Genomic DNA, 20,247 nt, shown 5'->3' with positions numbered 1-20,247 from the left:
AGGAAAATCCAGAGGGAAACCGTGCCGAGTTTGACTTCTGGGTTTACCTACAAATTGATGTCACGGCTGAACAGCTCTATAGGTTAAACTAAAAAGGACTACAAGAAATACCATTTACCTGAAGTATTGTAGTTTGTTACTACTTTTAGAAATAGTTTATGGACCCATTTCACACTTCCGGATTTGGAAAGTGGAAGCAGATGCATAGATTCAGGAGTTCATCTACGCCCTTGAGCGAGAAGAGAGTCAGAAGAGAGAAAAGATGCCAAATTTACTGTGACTACCTCAGCAGCTGTATTTGAAACAACACTGCAGCACTTAACTTAAAAAATAAATTAAAAAATAAATACTAGGGTATTATAAGAGAAAGTATAGTGAAATAAAATACATTAAATAATAAAAACATTGAAAATAAAAAGTTTGCAAGATTTACACTGGTATATTAAGGCAGAAATTCATCATCAGTCTGTAAAAAGGTACCAATGTAAATACAGATCATGTGTAGGCAATCCCATTTCTGAGGCAATAATGTAAATACTATGTGAAAAAAAAAAGCTGTATATTTATTGGAGAGTAAACAATTTAACAGCAGAACTGCAATACATTCAAACACTGTACAAATTGGCAAAAGACACATTAAGTGAAATATTCTTTTATTTCTTATGCAGACAATTATGAGGATGAAATGAACAGTACAATTATTATGACCTCACAGAAATATAAAATTATCTAGCAAGTTTTAAAGCTACAAAAACTTTGATAAAACTACCATTAAAACAACTGTTGTGCTTGTACAATGTGATAAAGTCATTTTACATCAAGGTGTCAGCAAGTCACAGTTCACATTTACAGGCATCGATACTAGCGTGCTACAATTCATAACATATCAAACATCTGTGCCATGAAAAATGAAGATTTATACAGCGACAAAAAGGAATTTAATATATAAAGAGAAAGTTCACCTAAAATATTTAATCAACCTCATGTTGTTCCAAACTTGACTTTCTTGCTTCCATGGAACACAAAATAGATTTTAAGCAGAATGTTAGCATCAGTCGCCACTGACATTCATTGCATCTTTCCAAACAATGACAGTGGGGGACTGAGGCTAACATTCTGCCCAGCATCTCCTTTTGTGTTCTACACAAGAAAGAAAGTCATACAGTCTTGGAACAGCATGAGGGTGAGTAAATGTTGACAGAATGGGTGAACTATTCCTTTAACATTAAAATCCAAAATAAAAGGACAATCGAATAAGAACAATGGAAACCACTGAAATAAGTGACATGTTGCACAGAAAAGTACACACACACACAAGACACATAAAAAGAATAAAAATATAATACACAACAGTAGAGAAGGCCAAAAAAAAAACCCACCTGCAATAGAAACCAGCAATCTGCGACACCCTTTCTCACATTCATTCACACGTACACACGTAGACAAAGACATTGAAACTTTAACCCAGAATTCTGCTGCTCTGTGGTCAATACTGCTGTGTATAGGAAATTGCACACATGAACTCACTCACTCAACTGGTGCATAGTTCACTATGGTCAAAGGGGATGTTTGGAGGACAACAAGGGCCAAGGCTCTTAGAATTTATGATAAAGGTCATGCATTCATTAGCATAGCTAACAACGATAAAATAAATGTCCCCATATTTTAAACACTATAAAGATATAAGCCTATAAAGACTTTACGGGATATCTTGGGCGATCATGTTTCACCAAGGTAAAAATATAGATCCCTCTGCCATCTAGTGGACATTAAGCTTGTTGCAATTTTTATGCATCCTTAATACAACACAAGCAAGTAATCTAACCATACATTCCACAAGAGCACATCTTTTGGTTTGTAGTTTCCTTTATATACACAGAATATATGCAAAGATTCCGTTTATTCCCACTTTTCATCCATGACCATTGCCAAACATGGACAATATGTGCTGATCAGCTAAGCAGACAGACAAAGAACCTGACGGATGACTTATGAAACACAGCAGACATTGCTTTTCTGATGATTATGTAGAACTCTAAAGCAGAGGCATCCTGGTCCATTATCCATGAAATGGTCCATTACTTAAACCAGTGTAAGTTATAAGACCAAACACAGTGTGTAAGTGTGCTAATACACTGCAGGTGAATTTCTGACATAAATCAGTTTCTGAGGCTCTCTGCTGGACAGGGAGACTTCCTTCCCTGAGGTCAGCACATAAAAGACCTCTGTTCACGAACTTTCAAACTTGTTCTTTTTTTCCTCCTAACACAGACAGAGAATAGGACGAAGCATAAATATTAAACTATATACAATATTTTAAAAGTATATTTATATTAAGTACATTTATAAGACAGACAGAGAGATATAAAATATATACATTTTAAATCACTCAAAAAATAGCCCTGTAAAAAGAAAAACAGTTGATACCTTTTAGGCTGTGTAACCATGCATTTCCAAAGAACAGCATATAGGGCTAATAGAAAGCCTATGAATACTGCTGCAGCTATTGCACCTGTGAACAAAAGCAAACACACATATACACCTGTTACACTGTTATTTGGGGTCTTGTTATGTTTTCCCAATGCAGACTTAGACCGACATATGAAGGCATGAAGTGCCACAGTTTTGTCGTGTTGGTTTCATCTGAGGCAGAATCAAGAATTATAGGATCAAATCACGTACTTTCCACTTAAAATGTAACGGCCACTTTGGTGATCTCATGAGGCCAAAATTATGAAACACTTACTATTTGGCACATGCAAGGCCTGCAAGCTATAAAAGGTCATGGGCTTAAACCTACATGACTACATGAGGAAGAGCAATCAGTTTGGCTTCTGTGAATGCTTTTCATCAAGGAGACTGACCCAAAGCTATAATGTGTTTATGGAGAAGTGTGGGATTAAATGTGAACTTGTATAAAAGGCAGGTTTTGAAGAGGACAGCAGTGCTGTGATTGTAATGGTAAGAGGGAACAGGCATAGGGAGAAGGAAAATTCCAGTGAAGACATGGAAACCAGTTTGGGCATGTTAGTGAAGAGGCTGGAAAAAAAAACCACTTACGTTTGTCAGCAGAAACTAACCAAGCTTCTCTGTTCAACCTAGAGAGGTTTTACACTTTCAGTGTTAACGCTTTCTATTCCACATGCTGTTGCACGCTGCATTCATGCATTATCTAGGGGAAATGTTTCTTTTTATTCAAACCCTGACTCTGTCTCTCTCCTTTTACAAACCACTCACAGCTTTTAGTTTTTTAACACAACTCAAATGAACGAAAAAGACTTCTGAATTTATACGAATGGATGATAATGGTCACCTATTTTCTTTCAAGTATTTCTTTTTAAAAAAAAAAAGAACAGATAAGAGAGAGAAATTCTGATTCAATAGAGAAAATGACTAATGCAGAGAGTCCTTTATATGCACAGCTTAACATAAGTAACAAAGCCATGAGCACATGACAGTGAACCTTTGCTCTGACAGAAAAAAAGCCTCCATCACACTTTCTTTGTCACTTTCTACATCTAAAAATCAGTTACACATGGTGATCCATGTTTATTGAGTTATACTGCAGGCCAACACCTAAATCAGTCAGAAATGTTTATGGCCAGGACTGTAACACAATAAATATATATTATATAAATTATGTGTGTCATCCACATATATTGACGAACCCAACAATTACACATTATTATATTTTCCTTCCTTAAAGGTTCACCCAAAAATGAAAATTCTCTTATTATTTACTCACCCTCATGCCATCCCAGATGTGCATGACTTTCTTTCTTCTGCTGAACACAAAGATTTTTAGAAGACTATCTCAGCTATGTAGGTCTATAAAATGCAAAAGAATGGTGAGCAGAACTCCAAAAGGTCGAAAAAGGAGATAAAGTCATGATTTCAAGCTTGATTACACTTCCATGCATGATGCATGCACAAAGCGCTAGATGGCACTGAAGGAAGTGTAATTGAGCTTGAAATCATGATCGCCAAGGAGATTGCTGTCAAGATATACAGTGAAAAAGGACATACATTTTGGTCTGTTCTCACCCAAAACCAACTGGACCGCTTCAGAAGACATTGATCAAACCACTAGATTCTTATGGATTATGTATATGCTGACTTAATCTGCTTTTTGGAGTTTTTGGAGTTCTGGCCACCATTCACTTGCATTGTATGGACCTACAGAACTGAGATATCTTTCTAAAAGTCTTTATTTGTGTTCAGCGGAAAAAAGAAAGTCATACACATCTGAGATGACATGAGGGTGAGTAAATGATGAGAGAATTTAAATTTTTTGGGTGAACTATCCCTTTAAACAACTGAATAATTAAATGCAATTAATCAGGAATAATCACTTTTAATAATTAATTATTTTATTACAGAAATAATTATTATAATTTTTTAATTATTATTATTTTACCCTTACCTAACCATTTGAAATATAGAGGCCCAGGCAATTGGCAATTTCTCCCTAAAAAGAGTGGAATTTGTTTACTGACTGGGGGTCATATGTGTCTACCATGGTAGGTCCTACCCGAGGGGGGAGGAGCTCTACAAACACGGTGACCGGGGGCAGAGGAACGATTTAGTGGAAGATGTATCACATGTGGTCACCTATGGGGAACCAGCGCATGTGGAGCACCTACCCCAGTACAGCACTTAGTTAGCACATGTACTGGCCGGCAGCGAGTTTCTCCACAAACTCGTCTGCCACAGGGCTAAGGAGGAAAGTCATCCAGGGATCACAACTTTGTGAACACGACTGGGAGTCAAAGAGCACATCTTCACCTCAGGGGAGGGGAAAGGCGCTATGCGCAAGCTGTACACCCAGCCAGTTGTCCCGGAACTTACCTGCTCGTACCTGACAATACACGGGACGAGACCGGCTCAACCCGGAGATTGTAGAACCTCGCAAAGGTGTTGGGTGTTGCCCAGCCCGCTGCTCTGCAGATGTCTGCAAAAGAGGCGCCATTGGTCAGGGCCCAGGAGGCCGCCACACTCCTAGTAGGGTGGGCTTGTAGCCCTACGGGGGACAGCATGTCCTGAGCGTGATATGCCATCATGATGGCGTCAATGACCCAGTGGGCATCCTCTGTTTGGAGACAGCGCTCCCTTTCCGCTGACCTCCGAAGCAAACAAAGAGCTGCTCTGAGCTTCTAAAGCTCTGCGTGTGATCCAAATAGATGCATAAAGCACACACCAGACACAGCAACGGCAAGGCTGGGTCTGCCTCCTCCTGGGGCAGCGCTTGCAGGTTCACCACCTGATCCCTAAACGGGGTCGTGGGAACCTTGGGCACATAGCCCGGTCGGGGTCTCAGGATCACGTGAGAGTAGCCCAGACCGAACTCCAGGCACGTTTCGCTGACAGAGAACGCCTGCAGGTTCCCTACCCTCTTGATGGAAGTGAAGGCAGTCAGGAGGGCAGTCTTCAAAGAGAGTGCCTTAAGCTCAACTGAGTCCAGGGGCTCGAAGGGAGCTCCCCGTAGACCCCGAAGGACTACTGAGAGGTCCTACGAGGGGAAGAGGCGCGGTCTGGGGGGATTCAACCTCCTAGCGCCTCTCAGGAAACAGATAATCAAGTCGTGCTTCCCCAAATATTTACCATCTACTGCATCGTGATGTGCCGAAATGGCAGCTACATACACCTTCAAGGTGGAGGGGAACAGCCGTCCCTCCAGCCTCTCCTGCAGGAAGAAAAGCACCGATCCGACCATCTCTGGGGGTCTTCGCATCAGGAAGAACACCATTTAGCAAACAGACGCCACTTCAAGGCATACGAACGCCTCGTAGAGGGAGCCCTAGACTGAGTGATCATGTCTACCACCCGTCCAAGGGCCAGATATGGAGATTCCAGAGGTCTGGTCGCGGGTGCCAGATGGTGCCCCGTCCCTGAGAAAGAAGGTCCTTCCTCAGGGGAATTCACTGGGGGTGCTGTTGTGAGGAGGGTGAGGTCCGAGAACCACAGCTGGGTGGGCCAGTAGGGTGCTACAAGGACGACCTGCTCCTCGTCCTCCCTGACCTTGCACAGGGTCTGTACAAGTAGGCTCACTGGGGGAAACGCATATTTGCGTAGTCCCGGGGGCCAGCTGTGTGCCAGCGCGTCTATACCGAGGGGTGCCTCGGTCAGGGCGTCCCATAGTGGGCAGTGGAAGGATTCCCAGGAAGCAAACAGGTCTACCTGTGCTTGACCGAATCGACTCCAAATCAGCTGGACCACCTGTGGGTGGAGCCTCCACTCTCCCCTGAGCGTAACCTGTCATGACAGCATGTCCGCTGCGGTGTTGAGGTCGCCCGGGATGTGAGTGGCTCACAGCGACTTGAGGCACTGCTGACTCCAGAGGAGGAGAAGGCGGGCGAGTTGTGACATGCAACAGGAGCTTAGGTCGCCTTGGTGGTTGATGTACGCTACCGTCATCGTGTTGTCTGTCCGGACCAACATATGCTTGCCCTGGATCAACGGCCGGAGCCTCCGCAGGGCAAGCAGTACTGCCAACAACTTGAGCCAACAACTAGGGGAACCCCTGCCCGTAGAAATGCTAGGTTGGTCCAAGGGCTGAAGAAGCGGTGACAGACCGGCGTAATGACCACCTTCCGCAGATGGGTAGCGATCTTCGCATGCAGAGTAGTGGCATTCTCGCCCTTCACCGAAGCAGATGCCGTTGAACCTGGGTGGGCGCCTGGTGAACTGAATCGCATAGCTGAGTCGGACGGTCCTGATCAACCACTGCGACGGGTTGGGGAGTGCGAGCCACGCCCCCAAGCTCCGAGTGAGGGGGACCAAGGGGACAATCGTGTCGGACGTACCGGCGGGTGGGGCCTCGCAACGGGCTGGAGCCTGAGGCATCACGTCAAGGGGGCTGGAGCCCCGACTTCGTGGCCGTGCTGAGTCTGGGAACATCGAAGCACTTACCTGGCTTCGGATACCCACCATAGGGCCGGTCAGGGAGGGGGGAGGAGGAATGTCGTTCCCACAGTCCATCAGAACCGGCCTGGCGTGGGCGTGTTTGTGCCACAGCTAGGGGGGCCGCCCCTGGAGCGCCATACCTGCCATAAAGGAATGGTGGCCATGATAATGACGGCCGTGAGCACTGGATATGTGACCCAGGGATTGAGGAAACCACTCTTTTTCTGAATGTGTAGGTGCCGCAGCCCTTCGGGCATGTGGCGAATCAAAGAAAAGGCAAAGGATTCTCCTCCCGGCCCTCCACCGGGGGATGGAGTGGTCTGCTTACCATCTCAAGGCCTGCAGCTGGTCTCCACGTGCCTGGGTCACCTGTCTCAGGGGCGCTTCGAAGCCTTCCTCGGGTTCACGGCGGCCGGCCGTGAGACGGGTGGCATCTGCTTCCTGCGGGTGGCTCCTTGCCGGGGCCAGGCCACGGGGGCAGGCTGCGGCGGAGCCGATGTTGTTGCGGCAGGAGGACGCACTTGGTGACGAGCAGATGAGGTGCGAGGTCTTTAACCGTGCCGATGCAGGATGTGCTGAATAGCCTCCGTCTGCTGTTTCACTACCAAGAACTGCTGGGTGAAGTCCTCGATGGTGTCGCCGAACAGGCTGACCTGGGAGACGGGGGTGTCAAGGAACCTTGTCATCTTCCCACATTTCGACCAAGTTGAACCATAGGTGGCGCTCCTGGACCACCAGGGTGGACATCGCCTGCCCGAGAGTCCGCGCCGTGACCTTCGTCACCTGGAGAGCAAGGTCGGTCACCGAGTGCAGCTCCTGCATCAATCCCGGGTCAGAACTACCCTCATGCAGTTCTCTTAGCACCTTGGCTTGGTGCACTTGCAGGAGAGCCATGGCGTGCAGGGTGGAGATGGCCTGTCCAGTGGCACCGCAGGCCTTAGTCGCCAGAGGCTATGTAACCCTACAGGTGCTGGACAGGGGTCTCAGGCAGCCCCACCAGGTGGCGGCGTTTTGCAGGCACAGGTGCACCGCAACCGCCTTATCCATCTGGGATATCGCCAAGTACCCCCTGGCAGCCCCACCATCGAGGGTAGTGAGAGCAGAGGAGCTCAGAGACTGGGTCCAGGCAGTGAAAAGGTGCCCGCCACGACCTCGTGAGCTCCTCATGCACCTTCGGGAAGAACGGGACCGGGGCGTGGCGCGGCCGTGAGCGGTGCTCCGGGCCCAGGAACCAATCGTCAGGCTGCGAGGGTTCAGGGGGGGTGGAGGGTTCTACTCCAGCCCGACACACGCAGCCGCCCGGGCAAGCATGGCTGCCAGCTGCGTGTCAGGCTGTGACTGGGCAACCGCACCCGAAGGTGGGAGCCCAGTTGAGTCCTCAGCGTCAGACTGGACAGCCCGCTCTCCGATGCTGCAATCGAGAGCTCATCGTGAACTCGCCCTGAGACAAGCCGGTGGTCTCATCCCAGCAGGGCAAACGAGCTTACTGGGGAATGGGATGTCCGTGGGGAGTTACCCGGTGAAGTGGCTCCCATTGGGGTCCCCAAATCGCCCCCAGTGCTAACCAACGCGGCCTCAAACCTGTAGGTAGAAGGACCGAGGCGGGGAGCTGCTGGGGTGGTCTTTCCTTCTAATGAGGGAAAAACTGTGACAGCAACATTGCCATGGTCACGCTCTCGCAGTGAGAACATGACCCGTCCATGAATGCTGTCTCCGCGTAGGCAGCGCCCAAGCACGTAAGACCGTGATCGTGGCTATCGGAAGCGGAGAGGTAACGACCGCAACCAGGAAATACACACAAACAGAGAGGCATCTTTAAAAAGACGCTCTCTGTTAATGCCACTCTTTTAGAAGGGAAAATATACTCTTTTAGTAGGAAGACTATACTCTTTTAGCTGCTGAAGCACCCAGGGGCGTTCTCTGCACTTCACCAGTGCAAGAGGAGGAGAAGCCGCTGTAATGCACCATAAATCTGACAGCTTTTCGAGGTGAATGGATCGGCAGAGTAATTCAGCTCGCTGAACACAACCGCTCGGCTCCAAAGAGAAAATCTGAATGAGTGGATGCATGCCAGCTCCTTTTATAACCGTATGTCCGGGGTAGTGGCATACAAATTCCACTCGCCAATTCCCATTGGCGTTTTTTCAAAATCAGAGGTGTTTGGGGCTCCCAAGAGTGACCCCTAGTGTCACTACATCGACACAACGTCAAGTGAGTTACAGATAGGGAACCAGTATAATCTTTCCAGGAATGTAGAGTATAAACATGGTGTTTCTTAGGAATTCATGGTGACTGATATTAATAAACAACACTTGTCATATCTTCCAGGGAGAAGGGCATACAAGTTGTGAAATCAAATGATTGATTTCACGCTTGATTTCCACTTCTCAGAACACAGAATTATAAAAATGTCAACAACAGAAAGGTATGTATTAATATAAAAGAGTGGAGAGGTCAAAAATAAATCAAAAATAAATCAGATGCCCAAAGCTTTTGTTTTGACAGGACATGTTTTGGAAGCATAAGCCATATGAGAGTCACACAAAACACGGTGAACAAACCCTCCAGTCAGAGCAGAGGGGAGTTTCGTCAGACTGACAATTGCGAGAAGGGATCAGCAGATATAAAAAGCATGTAAAACATGCATAAATCTCGCACTTAGAGATGAATAGATTATGCACAGAGTAGGACTCATGGGAAAGAGGCATTGAAAGAGTGTGAGGAAGTCAGCAATAAAAGAGGCACGACAAGTCAAATCAGCCAAACCAGTGACAATCAGGCTACGCCGTTACGAGCAGTCAGCAAACAAACATATCTTTCTGAACAGCATGAGGTCTACATTAAAGCCAACATGAAAAGACATTAGCAACTCATTTTAATTCCAATTTCTGACTTATTTAAAAAATAAACAGGATATTAAGCTAGAAAAAGAAAAGGTAGATGCTACTTACAATAAGTATTGCATTTACATTAAAATGTTACATTTACGCTAAGTGTAAATAGTAACAAAAAGCAAATAGTGCAAAGAGCACGCTGTCTGGCAGGAGCTATGTTACGGAGCCCCTTAGGGGACAGGAAGGGAATTTTTTTTCTGAAATAGTTTTGAGTTCCCTCGCAATATTTTTGCATACACTTGCAATACGTTTTGCATGCCCTCGCAATAGCTTACGTTCCTTCGCAATAAGTTTTGCGTTTTCTTACAACAGTTTGCGTTACCTCACAATACATTTTTGTTCCCTCACAATAAGTTTTGCGTTCTCTCACAATAGATTGCGTTAACTCGCAATAGTTTTGAGTGCCATCGCAATAAGTTTTGCTCTCCCTCGCAATAGCTTTTGTATCCTCGCACTAAGTTTTGCATTCTCTCACAATAGTTTGCATTCCCTCGCAATAAGTTTTGCGTTCTCTCACAATAGATTGCGTTAACTCGCAGTAGTTTTGCATTCCCTCGCAATAAGTTTTGCGTTCTCTCACAATAGTTTGCATTCCCTCGCAATAAGTTTTGCGCTCTCTCACAATAGTTTGCGTTCCCTTGCAATAAGTTTTGCGTTCTCTCACAATAGTTTGCATTTCCTCGCAATAAGTTTTGCATTCTCTCACTATAGTTTTCGTTCCCTCGCAATAAATTTTGCATTCTCTCACAATAATTTGCATTCCCTCGCAAAAAGTTTTGCATTCTCTCACAATAATTTGTATTTCCTCGCAATAAGTTTTGGATTCTCTCACTATAATTTGCGTTCCCTCGCAATACATTTTGTGTTCTCTCACAATAGTTTGTGTTCCCTCGCAATAAGTTTTGCATTCTCTCACAATAGTTTGTGTTCCCTCGCAATAAGATTTGCATTCTCTTACAATAGTTTGAGTTCCCTCACAATAAGATTTGCGCTCTCTCACAATAGTTTGGGTTCCCTTGCAATAAGTTTAAATTTCTCTCACAATAGATTGCATTTCCTCGCAATAAGTTTTGCATTCTCTCACTATAGTTTGCGTTCCCTCGCAATAAGTTTAGCTTTCTCTCACAATAGCTTGCATTCCCTCACAAGAAGTTTTGAAATTCTCTCACAATAGTTTGCAGTCCCTCACAAAAAGTTTAGCATTCTCTCACAATAGTTTGCGTTCCCTCACAAAAAGTTTTGTGTTCTCTCACAATAGTTTGTATTTCCTCGCAATAAGTTTTGGATTCTCTCACTATAATTTGCGTTCCCTCACAATACGTTTTGCGTTCCCTCGCAATAAGATTTGGGTTCTCTCATTATAGTTTGCGTTCCCTCGCAATAAATTTAAATTTCTCTCACAATAATTTGTGTTCCCTCGCAATAAGTTTTGTGTTCTCTCACAATAGTTTGTGTTCCCTCGCAATAAGTTTTACGTTCTCTCACAATAGTTTGTGTTCCTTCGCAATAAGATTTGCATTCTCTTACAATAGTTTGCATTCCCTCACAATAAGTTTTGCGCTCTCTCACAATAGTTTGTGTTCCCTTGCAATAAGTTTTGCGTTCTCTCACAATAGTTTGCGTTCCCTTGCAATAAGTTTTGCATTCTCTCACTATAGTTTGCATTCCCTCGCAATAAGTTTAGCTTTCTTTCACAATAGTTTGCATTCCCTCACAATAAGTTTTGAAATTCTCTCACAATAGTTTGCGTTACCTCGCAATAAGATTTGAAATTCTCTCACAATAGTTTGCGTTACCTCGCAATAACTTTAGATTTCTCTCACAATAGTTTGCATTCCCTCACAAAAAGTTTTGCATTCTCTCACAATAGTTTGCGTTCCCTCACAAAAAGTTTTGCATTCTCTCACAATATTTTGTATTTCCTCGCAATAAGTTTTGGATTCTCTCACTATAATTTGCGTTCCCTCGCAATACGTTTTGCGTTCCCTTGCACTAAGTTTTGGATTCTCTCATTATAGTTTGCGTTCCCTCGCAATAAATTTAAATTTCTCTCACAATAGTTTGTGTTCCCTCACAATAAGTTTTGTGTTCTCTCACAATAGTTTGTGTTCCCTCGCAATAAGTTTTACGTTCTCTCACAATAGTTTGTGTTCCCTCGCAATAAGATTTGCATTCTCTTACAATAGTTTGCATTCCCTCACAATAAATTTTGCGCTCTCTCACAATAGTTTGCGTTCCCTTGCAATAAGTTTTGCATTTTCTCACAATAGTTTGCGTTCCCTTGCAATAAGTTTTGCATTCTCTCACTATAGTTTGCGTTCCCTCGCAATAAGTTTAGCTTTCTCTCACAATAGTTTGCATTCCCTCACAAAAAGTTTTGAATTCTCTCACAATTGTTTGCGTTCCCTCGCAAAAAGTTTTGCATTCTCTCACAATAGTTTGTATTTCCTCGCAGTAAGTTTTGGATTCTCTCACTATAATTTGCATTCCCTCGCAATAACTTTAGATTTCTCTCACAATTGTTTGCGTTCCCTCGCAAAAAGTTTTGCATTCTCTCACAATAGTTTGTATTTCCTCGCAGTAAGTTTTGGATTCTCTCACTATAATTTGCATTCCCTCGCAATAACTTTAGATTTCTCTCACTATAGTTTGCGTTCCCTCGCAATAAGTTTAGCTTTCTCTCACAATAGTTTGCATTCCCTCACAATAAGTTTTGAAATTCTCTCACAATAGTTTGCGTTACCTCGCAATAAGTTTTGAAATTCTCTCACAATAGTTTGCGTTACCTCGCAATAAGTTTAACTTTCTCTCACAAAACTTTGCATTCCCTCACAAAAAGTTTTGTATTCTCTCACAATAGTTAGCGTTCCCTCGCAATACAGTTTTGCATTCTCTCACAATAGTTTGTGTTCCCTCGCAATAAGATTTGCATTCTCTCACAATAGTTTGAGTTCCCTCACAATAAGTTTTGCGTTCTCTCACAATAGTTTGGGTTCCCTTGCAATAAGTTTAAATTTCTCTCACAATAGATTGCATTTCCTCGCAATAAGTTTTGCATTCTCTCACTATAGTTTGCGTTCCCTCGCAATAAGTTTAGCTTTCTCTCACAATAGCTTGCATTCCCTCACAAGAAGTTTTGAAATTCTCTCACAATAGTTTGCAGTCCCTCACAAAAAGTTTAGCATTCTCTCACAATAGTTTGCGTTCCCTCACAAAAAGTTTTGTGTTCTCTGACAATAGTTTGTATTTCCTCGCAATAAGTTTTGGATTCTCTCACTATAATTTGCGTTCCCTCACAATACGTTTTGCGTTCCCTCGCAATAAGTTTTGGGTTCTCTCATTATAGTTTGCGTTCCCTCGCAATAAGTTTAAATTTCTCTCACAATAGTTTGTGTTCCCTCGCAATAAGTTTTGTGTTCTCTCACAATAGTTTGTGTTCCCTCGCAATAAGTTTTGCGTTCTCTCACAATAGTTTGTGTTCCCTCGCAATAAGATTTGCGTTCTCTTACAATAGTTTGCATTCCCTCACAATAAGTTTTGCGTTCTCTCACAATAGTTTGTGTTCCCTTGCAATAAGTTTTGCGTTCTCTCACAATAGTTTGCGTTCCCTTGCAATAAGTTTTGCATTCTCTCACTATAGTTTGCATTCCCTCGCAATAAGTTTAGCTTTCTTTCACAATAGTTTGCATTCCCTCACAATAAGTTTTGAAATTCTCTCACAATAGTTTGCGTTACCTCGCAATAAGATTTGAAATTCTCTCACAATAGTTTGCGTTACCTCGCAATAAGTTTAACTTTCTCTCACAAAAGTTTGCATTCCCTCGCAAAAAGTTTTGTATTCTCTCACAAATGTTTGCGTTCCCTCGCAAAAATTTTTGCATTCTCTCACAATAGTTTGTATTTCCTCGCAGTAAGTTTTGGATTCTCTCACTATAATTTGCGTTCCCTCGCAATAACTTTAGATTTCTCTCACAATAGTTTGCATTCCCTCACAAAAAGTTTTGCATTCTCTCACAATAGTTTGCGTTCCCTCACAAAAAGTTTTGCATTCTCTCACAATAGTTTGTATTTCCTCGCAGTAAGTTTTGGATTCTCTCACTATAATTTGCATTCCCTCGCAATAACTTTAGATTTCTCTCACAATTGTTTGCGTTCCCTCGCAAAAAGTTTTGCATTCTCTCACAATAGTTTGTATTTCCTCGCAGTAAGTTTTGGATTCTCTCACTATAATTTGCATTCCCTCGCAATAACTTTAGATTTCTCTCACTATAGTTTGCGTTCCCTCGCAATAAGTTTAGCTTTCTCTCACAATAGTTTGCATTCCCTCACAATAAGTTTTGAAATTCTCTCACAATAGTTTGCGTTACCTCGCAATAAGTTTTGAAATTCTCTCACAATAGTTTGCGTTACCTCGCAATAAGTTTAACTTTCTCTCACAAAACTTTGCATTCCCTCACAAAAAGTTTTGTATTCTCTCACAATAGTTAGCGTTCCCTCGCAATACAGTTTTGCATTCTCTCACAATAGTTTGTGTTCCCTCGCAATAAGATTTGCATTCTCTTACAATAGTTTGAGTTCCCTCACAACAAGTTTTGCGCTCTCTCACAATAGTTTGGGTTCCCTTGCAATAAGTTTAAATTTCTCTCACAATAGATTGCATTTCCTCGCAATAAGTTTTGCATTCTCTCACTATAGTTTGCGTTCCCTCGCAATAAGTTTAGCTTTCTCTCACAATAGCTTGCATTCCCTCACAAGAAGTTTTGAAATTCTCTCACAATAGTTTGCAGTCCCTCACAAAAAGTTTAGCATTCTCTCACAATAGTTTGCGTTCCCTCACAATAAGTTTTGTGTTCTCTCACAATAGTTTGTATTTCCTCGCAATAAGTTTTGGATTCTCTCACTATAATTTGCGTTCCCTCACAATACGTTTTGCGTTCCCTCGCAATAAGTTTTGGGTTCTCTCATTATAGTTTGCGTTCCCTCGCAATAAATTTAAATTTCTCTCACAATAATTTGTGTTCCCTCGCAATAAGTTTTGTGTTCTCTCACAATAGTTTGTGTTCCCTCGCAATAAGTTTTACGTTCTCTCACAATAGTTTGTGTTCCTTCGCAATAAGATTTGCATTCTCTTACAATAATTTGCATTCCCTCACAATAAGTTTTGCGCTCTCTCACAATAGTTTGTGTTCCCTTGCAATAAGTTTTGCGTTCTCTCACAATAGTTTGCGTTCCCTTGCAATAAGTTTTGCATTCTCTCACTATAGTTTGCATTCCCTCGCAATAAGTTTAGCTTTCTTTCACAATAGTTTGCATTCCCTCACAATAAGTTTTGTATTCTCTCACAAATGTTTGCGTTCCCTCGCAAAAATTTTTGCATTCTCTCACAATAGTTTGTATTTCCTCGCAGTAAGTTTTGGATTCTCTCACTATAATTTGCGTTCCCTCGCAATAACTTTAGATTTCTCTCACAATAGTTTGCATTCCCTCACAAAAAGTTTTGCATTCTCTCACAATAGTTTGCGTTCCCTCACAAAAAGTTTTGCATTCTCTCACAATATTTTGTATTTCCTCGCAATAAGTTTTGGATTCTCTCACTATAATTTGCGTTCCCTCACAAAAAGTTTTGCATTCTCTCACAATATTTTGTATTTCCTCACAAAAAGTTTTGCATTCTCTCACAATAGTTTGCGTTCCCTCACAAAAAGTTTTGCATTCTCTCACAATATTTTGTATTTCCTCGCAATAAGTTTTGGATTCTCTCACTATAATTTGCGTTCCCTCGCAATACGTTTTGCGTTCCCTTGCACTAAGTTTTGGATTCTCTCATTATAGTTTGCGTTCCCTCGCAATAAATTTAAATTTCTCTCACAATAGTTTGTGTTCCCTCACAATAAGTTTTGTGTTCTCTCACAATAGTTTGTGTTCCCTCGCAATAAGTTTTACGTTCTCTCACAATAGTTTGTGTTCCCTCGCAATAAGATTTGCATTCTCTTACAATAGTTTGCATTCCCTCACAATAAATTTTGCGCTCTCTCACAATAGTTTGCGTTCCCTTGCAATAAGTTTTGCATTTTCTCACAATAGTTTGCGTTCCCTTGCAATAAGTTTTGCATTCTCTCACTATAGTTTGCGTTCCCTCGCAATAAGTTTAGCTTTCTCTCACAATAGTTTGCATTCCCTCACAATAAGTTTTGAAATTCTCTCACAATTGTTTGTGTTCCCTCGCAATAAGTTTTGCATTCTCTCACAATAGTTTGTATTTCCTCGCAGTAAGTTTTGGATTCTCTCACTATAATTTGCATTCCCTCGCAATAACTTTAGATTTCTCTCACAATTGTTTGCGTTCCCTCGCAAAAAGTTTTGCATTCTCTCACAATAGTTTGTATTTCCTCGCAGTAAGTTTTGGATTCTCTCACTATAATTTGCATTCCCTCGCAATAACTTTAGATTTCTCTCACTATAGTTTGCGTTCCCTCGCAATAAGTTTAGCTTTCTCTCACAATAGTTTGCATTCCCTCACAATAAGTTTTGAAATTCTCTCACAATAGTTTGCGTTACCTCGCAATAAGTTTTGAAATTCTCTCACAATAGTTTGCGTTACCTCGCAATAAGTTTAACTTTCTCTCACAAAACTTTGCATTCCCTCACAAAAAGTTTTGTATTCTCTCACAATAGTTTGCGTTCCCTCGCAAACAGTTTTGCATTCTCTCACAATAGTTTGTGTTCCCTCGCAATAAGATTTGCATTCTCTTACAATAGTTTGAGTTCCCTCACAACAAGTTTTGCGCTCTCTCACAATAGTTTGGGTTCCCTTGCAATAAGTTTAAATTTCTCTCACAATAGATTGCATTTCCTCGCAATAAGTTTTGCATTCTCTCACTATAGTTTGCGTTCCCTCGCAATAAGTTTAGCTTTCTCTCACAATAGCTTGCATTCCCTCACAAGAAGTTTTGAAATTCTCTCACAATAGTTTGCAGTCCCTCACAAAAAGTTTAGCATTCTCTCACAATAGTTTGCGTTCCCTCACAAAAAGTTTTGTGTTCTCTCACAATAGTTTGTATTTCCTCGCAATAAGTTTTGGATTCTCTCACTATAATTTGCGTTCCCTCACAATACGTTTTGCGTTCCCTCGCAATAAGTTTTGGGTTCTCTCAATATAGTTTGCGTTCCCTCGCAATAAATTTAAATTTCTCTCACAATAATTTGTGTTCCCTCGCAATAAGTTTTGTGTTCTCTCACAATAGTTTGTGTTCCCTCGCAATAAGTTTTACGTTCTCTCACAATAGTTTGTGTTCCTTCGCAATAAGATTTGCATTCTCTTACAATAGTTTGCATTCCCTCACAATAAGTTTTGCGCTCTCTCACAATAGTTTGTGTTCCCTTGCAATAAGTTTTGCGTTCTCTCACAATAGTTTGCGTTCCCTTGCAATAAGTTTTGCATTCTCTCACTATAGTTTGCATTCCCTCGCAATAAGTTTAGCTTTCTTTCACAATAGTTTGCATTCCCTCACAATAAGTTTTGAAATTCTCTCACAATAGTTTGCGTTACCTCGCAATAAGATTTGAAATTCTCTCACAATAGTTTGCGTTACCTCGCAATAAGTTTAACTTTCTCTCACAAAAGTTTGCATTCCCTCGCAAAAAGTTTTGTATTCTCTCACAAATGTTTGCGTTCCCTCGCAAAAATTTTTGCATTCTCTCACAATAGTTTGTATTTCCTCGCAGTAAGTTTTGGATTCTCTCACTATAATTTGCGTTCCCTCGCAATAACTTTAGATTTCTCTCACAATAGTTTGCGTTCCCTCACAAAAAGTTTTGCATTCTCTCACAATATTTTGTATTTCCTCGCAATAAGTTTTGGATTCTCTCACTATAATTTGCGTTCCCTCGCAATACGTTTTGCGTTCCCTTGCACTAAGTTTTGGATTCTCTCATTATAGTTTGCGTTCCCTCGCAATAAATTTAAATTTCTCTCACAATAGTTTGTGTTCCCTCGCAATAAGTTTTGTGTTCTCTCACAATAGTTTGTTCCCTCGCAATAAGTTTTACGTTCTCTCACAATAGTTTGTGTTCCCTCGCAATAAGTTTTGCGCTCTCTCACAATAGTTTGCATTCCCTCGCAATAAGTTTTACGTTCTCTCACAATAGTTTGTGTTCCCTCGCAATAAGTTTTGCGCTCTCTCACAATAGTTTGCATTCCCTTGCAATAAGTTTTGCGTTCTCTCACTATAGTTTGCGTTCCCTCGCAATAAGTTTAGCTTTCTCTCACAATAGTTTGCATTCCCTCACAATAAGTTTTGTATTCTCTCACAATAGTTTGCGTTCCCTCGCAAAAAGTTTTGCATTCTCTCACAATAGTTTGTATTTCCTCGCAATAAGTTTTGGATTCTCTCACTATAATTTGCGTTCCCTCGCAATAACTTTAGATTTCTCTCACAATAGTTTGCGTTCCCTCGCAAAAAGTTTTGCATTCTCTCACAATAGTTTGTATTTCCTCGCAATAAGTTTTGGATTCTCTCACTATAATTTGCATTCCCTCGCAATAAGTTTTAGATTTCTCTCACTATAGTTTGCGTTCCCTCGCAATAAGTTTAGCTTTCTCTCACAATAGTTTGCATTCCCTCACAATAAGTTTTGAAATTCTCTCACAATAGTTTGCGTTACCTCGCAATAAGTTTTGAAATTCTCTCACAATAGTTTGCGTTACCTCGCAATAAGTTTAACTTTCTCTCACAAAAGTTTGCATTCCCTCACAAAAAGTTTTGTATTCTCTCACAATAGTTTGCGTTCCCTCGCAAACAGTTTTGCATTCTCTCACAATAGTTTGTATTTCCTCGCAGTAAGTTTTGGATTCTCTCACTATAATTTGCATTCCCTCGCAATAACTTTAGATTTCTCTCACTATAGTTTGCATTCCCTCACAATAAGTTTTGAAATTCTCTCACAATAGTTTGCGTTACCTCGCAATAAGTTTTGAAATTTTCTCACAATAGTTTGCGTTACCTCGCAATAAGTTTAACTTTCTCTCACAAAAGTTTGCATTCCCTCACAAAAAGTTTTGTATTCTCTCACAATAGTTTGCGTTCCCTCACAAAAAGTTTTGCATTCTCTCACAATAGTTTGTATTTCCTCGCAATAAGTTTTGGATTCTCTCACTATAATTTGCATTCCCTCGCAATACGTTTTGCGTTCCCTCGCAATAAGTTTTGCATTCTCTCACAATAGTTTGTGTTCCCTCGCAATAAGATTTGCATTCTCTTACAATAGTTTGCGTTCCCTCACAATAAGTTTTGCGCTCTCTCACAATAGTTTGCGTTCCCTTGCAATAAGTTTTGCGTTCTCTCACAATAGTTTGCATTTCCTCGCAATATGTTTTGCATTCTTTCACTATAGTTTGCGTTCCCTCGCAATAAGTTTAGCTTTCTCTCACAATAGCTTGCATTCTCTCACAAGAACTTTTGAAATTCTCTCACAATAGTTTGCAGTCCCTCACAAAAAGTTTTGTATTCTCTCACAATAGTTTGCGTTCCCTCGCAAAAAGTTTTGCATTCTCTCACAATAGTTTGTATTTCCTCGCAGTAAGTTTTGGATTCTCTCACTATACTTTGCATTCCCTCGCAATAACTTTAGATTTCTCTCACTATAGTTTGCATTCCCTCACAATAAGTTTTGAAATTCTCTCACAATAGTTTGCGTTACCTCGCAATAAGTTTTGAAATTCTCTCACAATAGTTTGCGTTACCTCGCAATAAGTTTAACTTTCTCTCACAAAAGTTTGCATTCCCTCACAAAAAGTTTTGTATTCTCTCACAATAGTTTGCGTTCCCTCACAAAAAGTTTTGCATTCTCTCACAATAGTTTGTATTTCCTCGCAATAAGTTTTGGATTCTCTCACTATAATTTGCATTCCCTCGCAATACGTTTTGCGTTCCCTCGCAATAAGTTTTGGATTCTCTCATTATAGTTTGCGTTCCCTCGCAATAAGTTTAAATTTCTCTCACAATAGTTTGTGTTCCCTCGCAATAAGTTTTGCATTCTCTCACAATAGTTTGTGTTCCCTCGCAATAAGTTTTGCATTCTCTCACAATAGTTTGTGTTCTCTTACAATAGTTTGCATTCCCTCACAGTACGTTTTGCGCTCTCTCACAATAGTTTGCGTTCCCTTGCAATAAGTTTTGCGTTCTCTCACAATAGTTTGCATTTCCTCGCAATAAGTTTAGCTTTCTCTCACAATAGTTTGCATTCCCTCACAATACGTTTTGAAATTCTCTCACAATAGTTTGCGTTACCTCGCAATAAGTTTAGCTTTCTCTCACAAAAGTTTGCATTCCCTCACAAAAATTTTTGCATTCTCTCACAATAGTTTGCCTTCCCTCGCAAAAAGTTTTGCATTCTCTCACTATAATTTGCGTTCCCTCGCAATAACTTTAGATTTATCTCACAATAGTTT

At 41.4% G+C, this 20,247-nt stretch overlaps 1 protein-coding gene across 1 annotated transcript in view; it reads right to left on the bottom strand.

Annotated features, from left to right (window-relative positions):
- Positions 1-636: 636 nt before the first annotated feature.
- The window catches only part of sb:cb288 (uncharacterized), a 33,044-nt gene continuing 13,433 nt past the window's right edge, over positions 637-20,247 (bottom strand). Inside the window, exons 4-5 of the mRNA XM_051653665.1 lie at positions 2,428-2,512; positions 637-2,262 (exon numbers count right to left, since the gene is read on the bottom strand). Of these exons, the coding sequence (XP_051509625.1) occupies positions 2,208-2,262; positions 2,428-2,512 (140 nt within the window). The 3' untranslated portion in view covers positions 637-2,207. The remainder of the gene's footprint in view (positions 2,263-2,427; positions 2,513-20,247) is intronic.

The sequence above is a fragment of the Myxocyprinus asiaticus genome, chromosome 24, assembly GCF_019703515.2.
Source record: "Myxocyprinus asiaticus isolate MX2 ecotype Aquarium Trade chromosome 24, UBuf_Myxa_2, whole genome shotgun sequence".
NCBI classification, from domain to species: domain Eukaryota; kingdom Metazoa; phylum Chordata; class Actinopteri; order Cypriniformes; family Catostomidae; genus Myxocyprinus; species Myxocyprinus asiaticus.
The sequence above is the reverse complement of the archived record's forward strand: the minus strand, read 5'-3'. Positions and strand labels throughout refer to the sequence as shown.